Source organism: Aythya fuligula, chromosome 3 (genome assembly GCF_009819795.1).
Source record: "Aythya fuligula isolate bAytFul2 chromosome 3, bAytFul2.pri, whole genome shotgun sequence".
Lineage (NCBI taxonomy): Eukaryota > Metazoa > Chordata > Aves > Anseriformes > Anatidae > Aythya > Aythya fuligula.
The window spans coordinates 98403993-98422635 of NC_045561.1; the positions used below are offsets into that span (position 1 = coordinate 98403993).

Here is an 18643-nt window from a genome sequence, read left to right on the forward strand (position 1 = left end):
ACATGTTTACTGCAGGTGAGCTGCTAAGTGAATCCTGTAGCAGTACGTTCTTAACTCCATGTTTTCAGTATACACGTATTCCAGTGAGAAATGAAACTTTGGCATTTAGTGATGACTGTAATTAAATTAGAACCACATACTTCTCCCTTAGTAAATACAGCCATGTTCTAAAATGGAGTCTTGTACTTCTCTGCCAATGTTTTATCTTTTTTTCTTCTAAAGAGCTAGATGCTGAAGGCTCATAAGTGTGAATTTCAAGAAGTCTGCTAACTTTGTGGGGAGGGAACAGGGTATTCAGTGTTGCAATTACATTTTGAAGATTTAATTGAGGATAAAATTGAAGCTAAATGCTTCAATTTATTAAGATAAAACTTTCTGAGGTGTTACTGAGGTGTCATTAAGCACAAATTGTGCTTAATGGTTTTCTTCCTGTTTGAGACATTTTATTTTGACAATTGGACTTAATATCAGATCGGTGGAAGAAAGGGAGATGTTAACAAGGTTTCTTGAGTGAGCGTTCACTGACTCCTCAAAAGTTAAAACTAAAATACTGGGCTCATTCGTTATAATCATTTCTTTGCAGTATTGTGAATAGATTGCAGATTTATTGATTGATTTATTTTGAAACAACCATTTGTCAAAAAAAAAAAAAAAAGAAAAGAAAAAAGATTTGAATTTAGAATTCTGTCTGGAATTGGAGCAGCCTTGTGGGCCGGGCATTTCATGAGACTGGAACACACAGATATGGCCGTCCTACCAAGTCCGTAGAGAATGTCCAAATTACAGGACTTCGCCAAGGTGGGTGTACCTTTCTTACGCTAGCAAACTCTCATTGGAAAGATGCTTGTATGGATAAATGACAGTAACTACCTGAAAATGCCATCTGTTTTTCAAATTCTGGGTTCAGTGAACAGAAAGCAAACTGAAGACATCTTAATACCAAACACTTTATTACTTATGCCTGTTATTTACAGTATTTACATATTGCACGTTAGCTGGAATGTTTTATACATTTATTATATAAAGTAAATTAATGGCAGCTTGTGTTTTGTGTACAAAATCCATGCTCCACTGTCCCCAAAAATATGTCTACTTTGAATTACATTTCTGTTTGTCATGCAATTTGTACTCCTAGGGTACAATGTGACCCCAATGCAAGTCTGTTTTAACCAAACTTTTAAAAAATTGCATAAGCATGAAGGATATCAAGTGACCACAACTACTGTGGAGCAGATCTTTAGTAGTTCTAGATATACAAACAAACATTCCTTAAAATTGTAGAATTAAGCAATAGAACATCAATTTTCATGGTGAAATATTTGTGTTTACGTAATTTTTGGCAGCATTACACATCAGTTGTAGTGTGTTTTTTAAGTATTGAGCATTATGTACTACTGGCAGTTATGCTACTGTAAAGAGAATGTCAATCTGCCAACTGTTGACAACCTACAAAATGCATGTTAAAAGAATTATGGGAAGTAGTCTGTCAATCTGCAAAAATAAATCTCTTGTTCACAATGGAATATGTTATAAAGGTAGTAAGTTCTATTTCCCTGTTGGTTTCCAAGGCACTTCTCTTGGTTCTTGGTTTTTCTTTTCATGATAATGATATCTGGTGGATTAAAAGAAAGAAGAAAATTGCCTTTCATCATTTTTATACTCACATACAAGTGTTTAAGAATATATTTAGCATACTGAAAATAGTAAGTAAATAAAAATGTCAAATTTAGTGATGACTTCATAAAGATCTAATAGTGCATGTAGTTGTACTAAATTACTGTTTTGTTCCTCAAGGATGAAGCTTTGGAAGTCATTCTTGTTTTTGTGTTGGTTCATTTTAGGTAGACTGAAGAGATTTGGATACTACAGTTCTGCTTACCCAAAATGTGCTTGTAGGTAAGTTTAGCCTGTACCTTTGAGTATAACACTGAGGTCAAAAAGTGAATAAACATCAAGTACAGTTATTAACATATTGTAAATTTCTGTCTTAGTGTCTTGATATCAGGAAGCTGTTGGTATAATGTCCAGTAATATAAATCTGTTAAGATAAGGTTTAAAAGACCAGTCTCTTGTCCCTGGGACCTGCAAACGGTGAGGCCACACAACCTGAGTAGAAGCTGGATCAAACTGAGAAGAAGCGGATCAATTTGCTGCCAGTTCTAGTAACTCTTCCCTGAGCAGGTTCTTGGAATTAAAGCCACTTCTGTAACACTGGTATTGAAATCACAGAAATGACAGGTTTCTACCCTGCTTATGTACACACATTGTCTAGTCTAGAAAGGTTCATTTACAAATCAAGCAGTGAAAGTTACTGCAACACTTTTCCCCCACACTTTTAAGCCAGCTGAGAAAATGTAATAGAACCATCTCTTTGTGTAATTTCATCTAGAAATTTCCCCTCTTTCCAGTAACTTCCGAGTATGTTGACATTATCCACAGCTGCATTTTCTATACAGGTGACCATCAAATGCTGCAAGTCTACCCAGCTTTGTGTGTTTCTGAGACAACCTTTTAATGTCTTTATTGAATGAAAAAATGCAGAATAAATGTTCTTCGTAAATGTCAGAAATCCATGTGTAAGATGGAAAAAAGCAGTGGATTAAAGTGCTTCTTATGTCATTTTTAATAGTTAAAACTTTCATACCGTTTATCTGAACATCTGTATCTCTCTGCCATGATCCTGTGAATTCTCTGCTATTTTGAGTTTCTCTATATTTTCTACTGCTTAAGTATACTTTGTAATAGAATCATTTGAATGCAAAGTCAGACTTGACATAACCCATTGGAAATCAAGCTATTGATGCATACAGAAGTACTTGTTAGTATTATTTAAACATATATTTAATTTTGCAATGTTTTAAAAACTGTTAGGAAATGTAATAATGTTACAGACAAGCTTGATATAATTTAGCTTTGGAGATAGCACACTTTTTTATGTCCTTGCTTTAGAGGGGAAACTGATAAAAAAAAAAATTTCAGTCTTACATTTTCATCTAGCTTAGTTTCTGTATGTGTACCCATACTGTGCTTTATTTAAGCTGAAAAGTGATGTTTAAAAGCTTTTAGTCTGATTACAGTGTGGTACACCTGACAATTTAAAAATAGAGAATTTAATAAATAGTTTGTTCATCACTAATAGTAATGGGAATATGAAGTTTACTGAGGCTGGAAAAAATGGCAGTGGTTGAACTTGCATAGTATGCTTACTTGTTGTCTCATCTATACCTGCTTTTGTATGGCTATCTGATCAAAAGCCATTGGTCCTATATTCTCAGTGCTCAGGTAGTTTGCAGTTCTCTAAATCCCTGACATTTGCAGTACCCATGAAAAGACCCTAGGTTTTGAGCATGAATTGATCTATTGTACTATTATTTTATTTAATTTTGTATAGTCTGTGTTATGCATTGGTCTAGGAAAATTGAAATTTAGCTGAAGGATGGCAGGTAGTATTCTTACTGGAGATCCTGAATGCTACTTGACTGCAATATTTCTGGGAACATAGACAGTCATACAATTTCTTTTTCTTTAATTCAATTATTGGTTTTCCTTTGTTAATACAAGGGAGAAAAAATAAAAAATAAATAAAAACACCCCACCCACCCACCCCCCTTAAAAAAACAAAACACAACAAGCAGCAATGTTAGCTGAAACCATCTGAATGATACAGTTGTTCCAGTTTTAAAAAGCACAAATGAAAGATACTGCAAAGGCGTATTACAGCTTTCCAAATTTGGTTCTAGTCATTATCTGTGCATGATGATAAATACTAAGAAAAAGCTATCCAAGAGAGGAAGTTGGTGTTTTAAATATCAATGTAAACTTTAAAAAACACTGCGCTAGTAGGATTCTGTAGCAGAATTTCCATATGCTAACATCAGAAATTCCTTTTTGTTTCCCAGCAGTGAAAGCCCAGCCCAGGTGGACATCTGCTCCAATGTGAACATCAGATCTCAGAGATCCATACAGGGAAGATAAAGCTGATAATGTTAGATCTGGTACTAGCCACAGAGGTTCCCCTAGTAGATAAAACTCAGAACTGTCTATTACAAAGCTGAATTACACCACACTAGTAACCATGTACGCTGGCTATTTAATTCAGAGCAGTGGTTCTGATAAAGTCTTAACTGAGTTAACTTGGGGACTATTTTGTGTGACCAAGCCGACATGATTGAATATGTTGTGAGAACTTGGATACGATGGATCAGTGTATGCTTTCTAGAAAAAAAAAAAGGATCTGCTTTCACTTGGTTACATGCAAAACCCACATCTTAATCCCATGTTTGCTTCTTTTAAGAAATGAAAGTGTCTGACATTTCTAGAGTGCACTCGGTCTTAGTCTGAATGAGAAACTAAGAGAAAGCAATTAAAGGCTCTACAGTTAGAAAACATTTGAAGTAAAACTTAAGAGTCCGAACAATATATTGGTTTAAAGATTGTTTGAAATAGTTAATATAGAATGTGGATTATGGGAATGGGATGTCTTGTGTGGTATTTCAGTTTTCTCCTTTTATATTTAAAATTTCCAAATTTATATTGTCCTTTCAGATTTCTTAATGTACATTACTAGTATGGTTAACACATCTTAAAAAGTTTATACAGATTTTTCAAATTAAATTTAAGTTATCAGTATACTTTAGCTTATTAGGAATTTTATTGAGAATCTTTGACCTTCATATATATATGTATTTATTCTTGTCCTGTTATGGCCTTATTAAACAAGAAGCATTGATTTTATTGTTCTTTTATTTTAAATATTGCTAGTTATGTGTGTTTTTTCCTCTGGGGAAGAAATAACGTAGATTTTTCATGTACTTTTTGTATTAAAGCTCCCTTCCTCACCTAGTCTGAGACTCCCACTTGCACTAATCATGTATTTACTAGTTTAACATTGTATCACTAGTTTTATCTTCATTTGAAATAACTGCAGAAACTCAAAAAAAAAAAAAAAAAGTTTACATAAATACAAGTATTTATTTATATATACTTGTATTTATATATAGTTAGATCCTTATTGTACCAGGAGGTTTTAAGAATACATTGTGAGATCACTACTGGTCTGTAGCAAACCTACTGATGGAAAAAGGAGGGTCACAACAGTAGCACCTGTGGTTTTCAAATAAAAATAGTAAAATCTGACTGAAGCCAACATGATTGTGACAAGTGGTGCCAGGGAGGCTATATTTCCAGCTGGATCACTGTCACAACAACTATAAAAGATACTCAGTGAGAACTTTAGGTGAATACTCAGAAATCTTGTTCCTGACGTTCATTAACCTTCATTTTGGACAATGGGTGTTGGGTGTGCCTGCATGGGGTGGGGCAAAGAAAATAAGTATAGGAGCTGTTAGGGAAGCTGGAGAAAAAATGAGTCTGAAGGAGAGAACAAATAGTGTGGAAGATAGACTGGGATAGTTGTGTTGAACAGAGGAAGGAGAAGTGTTGCAGAATAAAACTAGTCAGAGCTGGCACTAGTGGCAAGCTGGAAAGATGGCCTGGGTTGTCTGTTAGAGAAAGGCTACTGAATGCTGTGTTAATATAGACATGCTATTCTGGATTGACTGATGGTGTCTGAACATGTAAAATTGCCCCTGCACTGCTCAAATGTTTGTGGGAAGCAAATTTGAAATTACACCCTAAAAAGGAGACAGAAAAGGGAGCCTAGTTACACGTATGTACAAAAAATGAGAAAAGTGAATGCCCCACAAGACACATTGTAATTAACACACCTACCCCTCCACACCTGGCTTAAGTATGCACTGTGATAATAGATGCCCAATTCCTGCTTTCGTATCTTATTTTATTGTTTGATATTAGGACCAAGTTTAAAAATTGTGTTTTAAACTGTGATAGTCCAAAACTCATTGTCAGAACAAATCAAAAACAAATCTACCCTTTTTTGTTCTTTTACTTCTTTTCCTCCTACATTAATCTCTAATCATAGGCAGATGTCCATGGATCTTAAAAATGTGCCCAAACTACCAGTTTGCCAAAATATCAAACAGCAATTATTTTTCTTATAGCCCAGCCCAATGATAAGCCTTCAACAAAGTTGAGCAAAATAGAAAGTCTAATTCTGTTGGAACAAAAAGGTAGGCATTAACAACTAAGAATGTCTTCTACTAGCTTATGATACAGGATTTTTTGTATTGACTCAGATCACTGATAGATCCAATATACCACCTTAGTTAGCAACAACAAATTCTGAGGTATAAAAATGAGTGGGACTCCATATCTGAATGCAAGATAAAAAACTAACAAGAACAATGAAATCTTCTTACATTTTTGAAATAAAAAGATACAATATTTTTGCTGAACCCTATCTGTGGATATATTTTGAAGAAAACATGGTAAATCTCTAACCTAAATTTTTATTCCTTATCATTCTTGGCATATGGTCTCCAGTTAGTAGTGTATTTAGCTTCAGCATAAATTCAAGAGTTTTGTTAAATAAAAGCAATACATATTCATGGTTCCATTATTTTTAAATATTTAACATACTTCATAGGCAATAAGACTATTAAAATAAGTAAGGAAAAAGCACAAGTATGGTGTTTTTCTTTCCTCGATGAATAATCCCTGAGTGATATCTTACTTAAGATTTTATCTTGACAGCATCTCTATATAAATCTCAGTACAAGTTGGGAGAGAGTAGAACAACAACATGAAATGTGTCGTACTTTTAAAACATTTTTAAATGTATTTGTCATTACGGTTAATATAAACTGTCAAATACTGCTTGTGAATTCAGGATTTTGGGGGAAATCACTAGAAAGTATTCACTTTTGTAGTACATGTATCACAATAAATTTGTGTTCTCTACTATTCCAGAATTAGTCTAAGCTTTAGAATTGATATAAACTGGTAGCTTTATAGCAGAAACCAGAAATGTTTACCTATTGCCAGGCTATTAAAAAAAAAAAAAAAATTCTTTTACTGGAGAGCCATCTTAAGCAAGAAATGGTTTTGAAATTTTGTTTTACCATGTGCAGCTGGTACTATGCTCAAAACTTTAAAACCCATTGAAAAGACCTTGGACAATGATAATTATCTGCTCTGGGGAGAAAAAAAAATGGACTGATAAGTGAAAAATAAAAAAAAAAAAATCAAAAACCTACATTTTTCTACTGCTGTCCATGCAATGATGAAAACAAAGTCTTCATTGTACTTCTCTTTGTGAGGATGTCTTACCCACACAAAATCGAGCTGATCCACTGGAAAAGGTTTGGGTAGGAAAGATGCTTAATTTTATGGGGACTTCAGTGGGGGTCTCAAGGCATATGTGGTGTAGGAGGAAAGGCTATTCTTTTAGTAAATGGTGCTTACGAGTGCAGATACTGTTAATGGTTTGTACCTTTGGCTTGTGGAGACCTTCAGACATGCCAGTTAGTTGAGCTAAGGAGTTCTTTGGCAAAATAAGATGGATTTTTTTTTTTTAATAGACTACTAGCTTGTGATGAGAACTACTTTAGTCACTGTTCCTTCATATTTACAAGTTTGTGCTTTTGTGACAAGGTGCAATGATAGATAAAATTTTTGAAGGAAAGAGAGAAAAGATCTCCCAACTCTGGCGTATTAGTATTGGTAATACACTACTCACCTACCTTTCACAGGTGAATATCATTCTCAAATCATTATCAAATTCATTCCTTGCTTTCTTTGACTTGAAAGGTTAAATCCTGGAATTCCTCTAAATGAGATCAGAGGATTTACTTATTTACTAGCTTTTATTTGTCTTACTGCAGTTATTTCCATGATTCTATCTCTGAACACAAAGTGTATGAATAAAAGATTCCTCTCGATGGCTGCGTATTTCAATTGATGACATCAAGTAATGTAACAGTCAATGGACCTTAGAAACTTTTTGACTTGAAGCTGGGCTAGTCTAGGTCTATTTTAGGAAGTCTTGGCAGAAAATACTTAAAAGTACATTGAGGAGTTTAGTATAAAGTCAGAATCCTGAATGGTATCTAATGATTTAATATATGATCTCTGCCCTGGCTGTTAGAAAAGTCTTTTCTAACATCTAGTTGGAGTCCTATCGTTGTAATTTAAACAAAGTAAATCTTATTTATCCACACTGGATAAAGAGAATGGCTTGTGGCCACCTTTTATGAAGTAAAGTAGCTTGGTTGTGTTTTCCCATACTCATCTGTCCTTTAGACTAAATAATCCTAATTCCTTTCAGTTCTTGTAAATTGTGTTTTCTTTAGTCATCCATTTTGCTGTTCTTCAGAGCAACCAAGAAACACCCATATGGCTTCAAGTGTGGGGTCTTCAATTAAATGCTGTATTCTAAATGAGGCCCTACCAGCAACAGTGATTATTTCACGTTTTATAAACAATGTTTCTATTTATAAATTCCAGTTTGTCTTTTTTTCAAGTGTGACATAGTGGATCACAAACTAAACATGAGTCTACCATAATTCCTGCACTTTCTACAGAACTACCTATCTAGCATTTCACAGCTTGCCGTATATTTCTGCATATATATTACTCCTACATGGCTTCATAATTCTGCTTTCCCCTTATGTTTTATCCTGTTTTTAGACTATTCAGCTACATTTTCAAGATTATTTTAAATTTCAGTGATGTACTCCCTCATGGTTGCCTCTCCTACACCATAAATGTACTGACTTCTACCATGCAAATTAATGAAAGTATTGACCAATACCATACCCATAATGTAGCTGTGTGACTATGCCCAATACAAGTTTTCAGTTTGGCACTGAAGCACTAATAACTTCAATATTTGCCAACCGTTTTTGCATGTGTCTTGATCTCATATCACTAGCTTGCTTGTAAGAATGCCATGCAAAACAGTTTCCATGCTTTAAAAAGTCAAATAAGATGCTTAAACCTTAATGCTTTTTTTTTTTTTTTTTTTTTTTTTTTTTTTTTTTTTTTTTCCCCCCCACAAAATGTGTATCTTGTCACAGAGTTAAAATACCTTTGATAGCACTTGTTACTGAAATGTCCATATGGGTTATTACTTACTCCTTTGTCAGAGGTTCACATTTCTGTCTCAGGTAAAGGCTGAGGACAGAGTTTAAATTAGTTTTTTTTTGTATTCTTACAAGTAGTTTTCTAGAAATACAGATAGTTTTTTTTTTTTTTTTTTTTTTTTTTTTTTGGTTTATGCTGAGGTTCCCAAAGTACTTCTAGGAATTAGAGGTACATCTAAGCAAAAAGGGAGGGAATAACCCACAGACATAGAAGTGTACATAGACATAGTGTACACAATGAAAATCCCTAGAAATCTGGACAGCTTAAAGTTAGTTTGTCAATGCTACTAATACATTTTAAGTACCATAAAAGCACCTGCAACCTATCTGCATGTATAAAGCTGTCATGTGTATAGCTACGTGTATATTAACTTATACTGAAATGTACACCAGAGATCTACAGCTGCACACATAAAAGGGCTGCCACTACCAATATAAACAATTGTATACTGAGTCAACTATTGAAAAAAATAAGCTACAGCTGTTGTTTTGTTCTATAACAACAAATTCACTAGCTGGTAACTGTATAATTCTAATTCACAGCTGATGCACATGGACTTTTATATAATGACTTCCAGTAGGGGGTAGCCTTTATTTATTGCCACTACTTGCCAGATTAAGCCAGTTACTCCAAATACTATGAAAGAGGAATATCTTAGCCAAAAAACTATTTTTATTATGAGTTTTCATGTATGAAACAAAAGCCACAGCTTTGCTATGCAGTAGAATGTCATTATTATTGTCAAAAAGCTTACCTTATCCTTCCATGCACATTGGGCTTACTGCCAACCGAGTAAGAAGCCTGGCACATCTTTTGTAGTCTGTTAGGAAAAAAAAAAAAAAAACAGCATAAATACAAACATTAATGAAGTAAAAAACTTTTGCTTTTAAAAATCAAAATTGATAACGGCATGCAAAGTATTGTCACGATTAAGTTTAATGAACACCTTAGTTTGCAACAATACAGAAGTCAGTTCCTTAGACTTAGAAAAGTAGTGTGTAAAAACTCCATAATGAGAGCCATGTCGAAAGGCACACATAATTGTCTAAAGGCACATATAATTGTATGCATGGTATTTCTGCATGCATAATATCAAAATAAATAGCATGAATGTGCTTATAGGTATTCCAAGTGTATGTATGTATAAACATTTACCCATCTGTGTATGTGCTTACATGTCGGGGTCTAAATATGTGAGTGTAGTATTTCTATGCTAGAGGATGAATAAGTAGTGCTCATCCATCTTTGAATTCCAGCCATCAGTGAGCAAGTATGTCAACTTATTGGGGAGTTGCAATATTTTACGTTAACTTTTCTTCCTGTAAAAATTGTAAAACTAGACAAATAAGGTCTCTGATAGAAACATACTGTATACATTGTGTTATATCAGTGTAGAGTAACATCACCTGTATTTGTTGGTGTTTTTTTGTATATTCATAGGAACGTTGCCCATTGGCAACCATATAATATAAGTTCATTCGTAACTGTATCAAGTTCCATCTTGAAACTGGTAATTTTTTTTTTCATGGTAGGTCTATTGTTAGTAGTTCTTGTTTTAGGTACCTTATTTATTTATTTAGATGCATTAATAATAAGGAGCTGTGTGATGATGAACAGAACCAATGCAAATCTGCAAAATTAATCAAATTGTTTTTTTGATCCCGCCCCCCCTTTTTTTTTTTAACATGGCCAATGGAAAGCAAATTATGTGAAAGTTGGTCACATTCAGACAGGAGACTAAAGTAGGTCTTAGGTGTCTGTGCTACTAAGAAGATATGCCAACAAAATACATTTGTACTTGTTCCCACCTTGTGGCAGCATCACAGATGCTTTTAATTTCTTTATTGTCTTGCCTTTGAATGACATAAAATGTCAGTAGAATGAACAGTAGTTTAGAACATAATTTAGAGCATATAATGAACAGTAAGTTTAAACTGAAATCAGGATATTATCAAAAAGTAACATTATGTTGTGCATGTAGAATTAAAGGAGGTTTTTTATTTCATGTTTGTAGAAGAAAGTTACTTTAAGAAGATGCTAGTCAGTCCAGTCCAGTGACTGATGTTTATTTTCGTAGGCATTATTTCTAAGAAACATCTTATGTTTCCTAGAGATGCCATGTTAACAGTCTTTAACTCACAGCATAGGTATGCTATAATTTCCATTTGTACAAATTATCCTCCATTATCCAGGCATTATGCTGGTGGGTGTGTCACCTGTCAGAAGGATAAGGACTTAGAGGCCGACTAGGTTTTAGCTTCACAGCTTGAAGTACTCGGTTAGTGCCGAGTCAAATGATGTTTGTGATGTGATCCTTATGAAAAAGGTAATATGTCCATTTGCTTATTTAAAGCACCATTCTTATTAAGAGCTCCATCACCATCCATGTAAACTGAGCATGAGCTGGTTAGTCATTATATAAAAGTCTTTATCTCCAAGGTAGTCCTAATATGAAGATTTAATGAATATGAAGAAAGTCTGTAGGTCTTACCAAATATGCCTTTAAAATATATTTGGCTGAAATATTTATTAATACTTGAAACTTGGAATCAGGAACTCCTGTTTCTATTCCCAGCTCTGCTACTGACCCAACTGGGAATAGAAACAGGAGTTTATTTTACCTCAGAAAAGTAAAATAAAGTGTGCTTCCATTCTCAAAAGCTGCACTAAAACAGCATCTTCTTACTCAACAGGTCCACCTTGGTATGAGTCTGGAATCACATCTCCTGAGTGATAAATGTCGATTTCAGATTTAAAAAAAAAAATGAAAATCTGTGCTGCCAACATTGATGAGATAACATAATATGAATTTTGTTACTTGTGTCCCTCAGCTGGTGGTTTGTTTGTTTTCATTAACCTTGAGAAACATTACATTTTTTGTGATTTACTAAAGAGAAAGATTGCAAAGGTTCACTTTCAGCATGACTGGTAGATTGGTAGCTGAACTTTCAAAATGTGTAATGCCTTCAAGATACATTACAGAATCACAGAATGGCTGAGGTAGGAAGGGACCTCTGGAGGCATCTGGTCCAACCCCTACTCAAGCAGGGCCACCCAGGACTATGTCCAGGAATCTTATGGAGATCTCCAAGGAGGGAGACTCCACAGCCACTCTGGACAACCCGTGCCAACTATTATATGTTCTCCATAAATAATGAACAGGAAATAGCCCCAGCTGAATTTCTGATCCTATTTTGAATTTGCAGCACTATAAGTTAAGTATGATAGGTTTGGAAAAGGAGTCACATGCTTCTATGAAAAACGCCTTTGATTTCGAACAAACAAGGCACATGCATAAATAACTAAATAACCAGTGTTTACAGTCATTCTACGCAGTCTCTTTGCAGTGAAAATATTGTGTTGCCATTTCCCCCACTGTAATGCTAAGGCAGTTTTAGCAAACGTGCTGCAGAGCACTACAGATTCTGCACTGCAAGAAGTATACTCTAACATTGTATCACAGCAGGTATCCCACAGAGCTACTCTACTTCAGAGGTTTCTGTTCTTTTATGAAAGTTAGCCTTTGTTTTTGGCACTTACATGCTGGGATGGTGCAGTCCCTTGTATTGTGATAAAGCCGATGAAAGTGTTTACTACATTTTGGGCTAAAGTAGAGTGGACCTGAAATACAAGGGAAAAATAAGAGTCAGTGCAGCTTACAGGATAAAATACAGTTTATGGTATGTACATGACATAATGGATATCAAGACAAAGTTAAGACGTACCTGTTAAGTGCTTTAAAAACTTGTCTTTCATCCTCAGATCTCTGGGAACTATTTCTGTTGGACAGAAAAAAAGCATAGTCACTCTGCTGTAGGAACTGTGCTTGCCAAGCACAGCATGAGAAAAATGAATAAATTCTGACCAGCAAACATCACTGCTACCTCCTGACAGATGCAGAGTGGTCAGAACTCATTTGCATACAATAGGCCAAATTGCAAGCTCTTGTTTTACATATGAAGCCACTGTAAAATGCACCATGAAACACACTGTGAGGATGAAACAAGTAGTGTCTCTTAGGTGTGCAGTTATAAATGATGTTGTCTGATAACTAAGAATCAGATTTTAGCTCTCTATAAATTACATTGTCACGTTTACCTAGATTTAAATTCTTTACAACATTTTAGTTTATAGTTGCTTGGAAAAGGCTCCTCCCACTGCTGGTAAAGATCCAAAGATACATTCAAGTTTGGTTTTGTGCCTTCTAATTCTCTTACGCAACCGTATCCATTCTTTTGTCAGAGGTATGTTTGTACAAGCACTGTCCTGCTGTAATCGTGAGACTGGATTGATCTACTTACAGGAATATTTTTTTCCCCTCTGGCAGTAAATAAAATTCACAGGAAATGATCCCAAGCAAATTGCTCTCTTCTGGCTCCCTATATTTGTGGTTTACCACCTCGCGTTTTGTGTTCAGCAGATGGCAAAATGAAACTGGTTTACTGAAATCCATTTTAGCCCTAACCCTTCCTTGTGTCTTCCTGATTTACAGCTATCTTTGATTGCTTTCCGTTACGAACTCTATGCTGATAGCCTAGTGCTGATTGTGTGTGATACACTACATGGTGCTTTATTTATTTGACCATAAATGCCTGAGCAGCCTTTTTCATTCCCCTGGCACCTCTTATCAGATATAAAGCAGAGAACATTTCCATCCAGATCTGATTCACTTTTGAGGTTAGACACTTCTCGAAAGTCATTCTTCATTTACTTCTAACTTTAGTCAGTGTAAGTAAAATTGACCTTATCGTATTTGACCTAATTATGTCACGAAGAGCATTAAAAACACACATGCTTCACTCAGAAATTTCCCAGGGGACAGGCTCACTGGGAAAGTGATGCCAAAAGTGAGAGGAAGAACTTTAAGCAGTAGTTCCTTTTCAGAGTTGCTGGGAATAACTCCTTTATAAGAATAAAATGTAAAATTCTGCTTAGGAGTCAGTGACACCAGTACCAACTATTCTGCTCTGAAGTGGTTTTATGTTTACATAGATAACTGATGAATACAAGCCAGATGTTTTGCACCAGTGTGCTGATGTTGGATGGCCAAGAACCATGCCAATGTTTCTTGCTGAGATTTAGAGTTGTGCGGATTAGAGTTCACTGCTTCATCTGGCCTCTTTAACTTTTCAACATTTACAAAACAAAATGTTCTCACTGTGCTGAGCTTAAATGGAACAAAATTGTCTTCCTCTGTATATTCATTAATCGTCTAGATGGGGAAGTAACATTTTCATGACAATCATCAACAAATGCAAATCATGAGGATATTTGAATATGAATGACTGAAGTAAAGGTTACCAAAGGAACTTTATGAGATCAATAAAGGCAAATAAATAGCATGCTAGGAAGATGAAAGCCAGATTGGAAGAAGGTGAGTGCATCTGCTGGAAATTATTCAGAAAGTGCCTTTCAGTAGGAGGGGTAAGAGGAGTGGCAGCAGCGCTGCAGGGGCTTGGGAGTGACAGCAAACACTAAATGAGACATGGCAGCAGGAGAAGTCAAGTCAACTTTCAGCAGGATGCACAGAGGCACATCGTGAAACTGAGCTGTAGCTATCCATCACTGCGTGGCTTGGTATGACTGCTCTGAACATCCAGCCCCGAGCATCTTACAACACATGGGGCTTTCACTGGAGGTTACAGATGAGTAGAAAGATGATTGAAGGAGTGACTCGGAGCATGCATAGCTCGTGTGGTGACAGAGGAGTGCTCTATTTGAGTTCCCTAGTATTTTTCAAAGGTGCTACCCTCCAGAATACAAAAGGCAGCACTAATAAGCAGGGTGAAAAGTTTAATGAAGCTGAGCTCTAGGACAGACTTCTCAATATCTCTAAGAGCATGGGCATAGTAGAGTCCTGCAGGGGAATTACCGCTAGGGTCATTTCCAAGAAACACTTAAAACTAGGCACATTTTAAAAAATGGTAAACTTCCAGGAGAAAGAGCATTTTCATCCCTTATTTCTTTGATCTCAGCCCATTTCACTGCTTTCCCTTGTTAATAGATTTTGTTCAAGCCAACACACAGGAAGTCAGACTTTCAGCTGAGTACATTATCCAGACAGTAAGAGGCTCTGAGATGCGAATGGAGTTTTTCTATTCCAAATTTGCCGCCTGCATCAGTTTCTGATACCAGAGAGAGTCTGCAGGTATTTTGGGTGGTTGATCCTCGATACAAAATTAGTAACCTGATGTGATGTCTGATTCCCCAAGGCACCCTACGGAAGGAGAAAGCTCTCCTTAGTCAGGGGCTGTGACTTACCAACTCTCTGCTCATCCTGGTACCCTCCGTAGTCTGCCACTTCCCTTCGGTCTAAGTTATAGTCGTGTTTGGAGAAGTACTGCACCCCACTGTCCTTCTCCAGGTGGTACCTCTTCAGTTCCCGAATGATCTCCATGATAAGATTTAAGAGGCTTTGCCTGTCCTTCAGATCTGCGGAGTCGCTCTTCTCTTTGCAATATCCTGCCGAGAGCATTAAGAGCACCAGCCCCAGCAGCCCAGGAGACCTCAGTCCGCTCATCGCAGCCTGACCCGAAGGGCGAGCGAGCAGATGAAGAGGAACGATCCGCTGCCGGCGGGGGAGGCTTCCTATTCCGCTGCAAGATAAAAACGGGGGTGGGTTGCAGGTGGGGAGGCACACGGGGGGTGAAATGGGAAACACGGAGGGGGAGCCGGGACACCGAGCCCGCTCTGCTTGGTGCCTGCTGGGGCAGAGCAGCCCCGCCGAGCCGGGACACACCGGGACAAGCCGAGCCGGGACAAAACGAGCGGCGCCCAACTTTCCCCGAAGTTTTCCACCCTGGCTGGGCGCACCCCGCAGGCACAAGGGCTGTCCCACGCGGGGCGCCCCTCTCTGTCCCGTGCCAACTTTCCCGGCCAGGCCAGCGCTCCGGGACGGGGAGAAGGAGCAGGAGGAGGAGAAGGAGGAGGAGGGAGGCGGCCGGCCCCTTGCTGGCCGGGTTACCTGGCTCTCCGTGCCGCAAGGCGAGCTGTCTTCCCCGCGGGGGCCGCTCTCCCCGGGCAGCAGCAGCAGCAGCAGGGACAGCAGCAGTAGGAGCAGCAGTAGTAGGAGCAGTAGGAGCCTCAGGAGCAGTAGGAGCAGCAGGAGCAGTAGGAGCAGCAGAACAGTCCGAGTTGTCGGCGGCCGGCCCGCCCGCCCCCCTCCCGTCCCTCCGCCACCTACTCCATCGCCGGCGCAGCCGCTTATATAGGCTATAGGATGGACATGAGACGGCAGATAGTATCGACTTGGAAGTGGGTGGAAAACAATAAAAGTCCACTTGGCAACCTCGGGAGCGTCGCTGCTGCACAGCCCCCCCCCCCCCCCTCCCCTTTCTCTCCCCCCCCCTCCCCGGTCCCCCCCGTCCCTCCCCCCGGGCAGGGCTCGGTCGCTCCTCTCCTCGCTCCGACGTAAGGAGCCGGTCCCAAGTGTGTGTGTGTGTGTGAGCGGGAGGAGGGCAGACGGGGAAAGGGGAGGGTGTGTGGGGGGGGGGGGGGGGGGGGGAGCGCAGGGCCCCAGCCTTTAATTAGAAACGCGCTGAGGAGGCGCTGAAATATTCATGGCCCTGGCGCGGCTCCCTCCGGGCGGGTCCCCGGCCCCGGTTTACCGGGAACCTGAGGCTCGGGCGGCGGCGGGGAAGGGGCGGTGTTGGGGCGGGGGAAGGGGCCGGGGCCGGCTGCTTTCTGCCGCCGCCGAGCGGGAAGGGCGGCGGAGCGGTGGCCGCGGGAGGGTCCCGGGCGGTGCGGCAGGCGTCGCCCTCTTCTTGGCAGGGCAGCCCCCGGTGGCTTCCCGGGGCTGCCGGGCGCTGCCTGGAAGCGCTCCCCGGAGAGCCGGGTGGGCTGACGAGGAGGAGGAGGAGGGAGGAGGGAGGAAGGCAGCTCCCGGTAGGAGCCGGAGCCGTCCCGCCGTGCCACCGCCGCTCCCCGCTCGCTTCTTCTCCCCCCCCGTTAAGCCCCTTCGGAAGGGGGGCTGCCGGTGAAACGCGATCCGGCTGAACTCCTTCTATTTGCTCTGATTGTGTGTATAAACCTCTCCCTTGGCAGCCGGGGCAGGAAAATAAAGGCAAATATAAAGTTGGACGGCGCGGAGGCAGCGCTTTCCAAGACGGGGTCGGGGCGGGAGCGGGGCCGCCCTGAGGGACCGGGCGCTGAGGGGCCCGTAACGGCGGGGCGGGGAGGGGAGGGGAGAGGAGGGGAGGAGAGGGGGGAGCCCCCCGGCTCCCCCCCAGCGCCGTGTCCCGGCCGTGGCCGCCGTCCGCGGCGTGCTTAAGACACCCAGAGGCAAGACCGAGCAAGAGCGGCTCGGAAAGGAGTCCAGGAGCCTGCCTTCGGCTGGGCGCTGCGCTGCCTCGGCGCTCGGCAGAGCGGTTCGGCACTTGGCATTGGCTTGGCGTGGCGTGGTTGTGTTTGCACGCCGAGTCACGCCAAATATTGACTCTGGTTGTGCGCTGGGGTCACCCGGTGGAGGCGGGCGAGGGGGAAAGCTGGGCAGGTAGCGCGCAGGCAGGTGTTGTGCTGTTGTGCTTCAAGGAGAACTTCATCTCCTTCGTCGGGAAAAGGAAGGTTTGGAGTCAGCTCGATGCCCTCAGCACGAGAAGGATGTGGGGCTGTTAGAGCAGCCCGAAGGAGGGCCATGAAGGTGATCAAGGGGCTGGAGCACCTCTCCTGTGAAGAAAGGCTGAGGGAGCTGGGGATGTTCAGCCTGGAGAAGAGAAGGCTCCGGGGAGACCTCATTGCGGCTTTTCAGTACTTAAAGGGGGCTTATAAAAAGGATGGAGGGTGACTCTTTGCTCAATCAGGTAATGACAGTACAAGGGGGAATAGTTTTAAACTAAAAGAGGGGAGATTTAGATTAAAGGTTAGGAGGAAATCCTTCACTCAGAGGGTGGTGAGGCATTGGCAGAGGTTGCCCAGAGAAGTTGTCGATGCTGCATCTCTGGAGGTGTCCAAGGACAGGTTGGACAAATCCCTGGGCAACTTGATCTAGTGGGTGGCATCCCTGCACATGGCAGAGGGGTTGGAACTAAATGATCCTAAACATCCATTCCAACCCAAGCCATTCTGTGATTCTATGAAAGATTCTCCCCTGGCTTAAAACTACACTTTCTGTGTGATTTTTGGTCACTGTACCATAAGTAAGAAGTATCTTGCATTTCAAGTATGCACCAAGCAGCTTTGCATCATTCAGCTCACAATTCTTAGACCACATCATTCCTCGTATTTTAGACGTACCAAGGCATCTCCGTCATGTTTGGCACGGAGACCAGCTGCCATGGAACAACATGTGAGTCTCTGAATGATAAGATGTAGCTTTCTTCCTCCTGAAAAGCCCGGACGTATCAAAAACTGTGCATCAATCCATTTTATGAGGTAACTTCCACATGAATCTCAGAAAGGGATGTCTAGCATGGGCCAGAAACATGCCGAGGACAAATTAACATCATAGACAACCTCATTCCAGTTCTCAGGAATATTCTTTTTTTTTTTTTTTTTAATTAATTTATACAGACTCAAAGCATGATGGAAATATTAACTGAGATAGGAAGTGGATATGTAAACAGTCTGCTGTCTTTTTATGCATACAGAAACTGAGGTAAGGGTCTGTTTTGATTTGCTTACACTGAGTAATACAAATATATGT

At 39.9% G+C, this 18643-nt stretch overlaps 1 protein-coding gene and 1 long non-coding RNA gene across 2 annotated transcripts; one reads left to right on the plus strand and one right to left on the minus strand.

Annotated features, from left to right (window-relative positions):
* Positions 1-752: 752 nt before the first annotated feature.
* On the minus strand, positions 753-16010 carry ALKAL2 (ALK and LTK ligand 2). The gene is made up of 6 exons (XM_032184432.1): positions 15968-16010; positions 15265-15599; positions 12729-12782; positions 12544-12624; positions 9758-9823; positions 753-1612 (listed from the first exon to the last, which is right to left on the minus strand). Exons 2-5 carry the CDS (start codon positions 15521-15523, stop codon positions 9759-9761), a joined length of 459 nt encoding a protein of 152 aa, XP_032040323.1. The 5' UTR covers positions 15524-15599; positions 15968-16010; the 3' UTR covers positions 753-1612; position 9758.
* LOC116487456 lies at positions 1795-4233 on the plus strand. The gene is made up of 2 exons (XR_004253086.1): positions 1795-1896; positions 3900-4233. It is a non-coding gene; the product is annotated as an uncharacterized LOC116487456 (long non-coding RNA).
* Positions 16011-18643: the final 2633 nt, after the last annotated feature.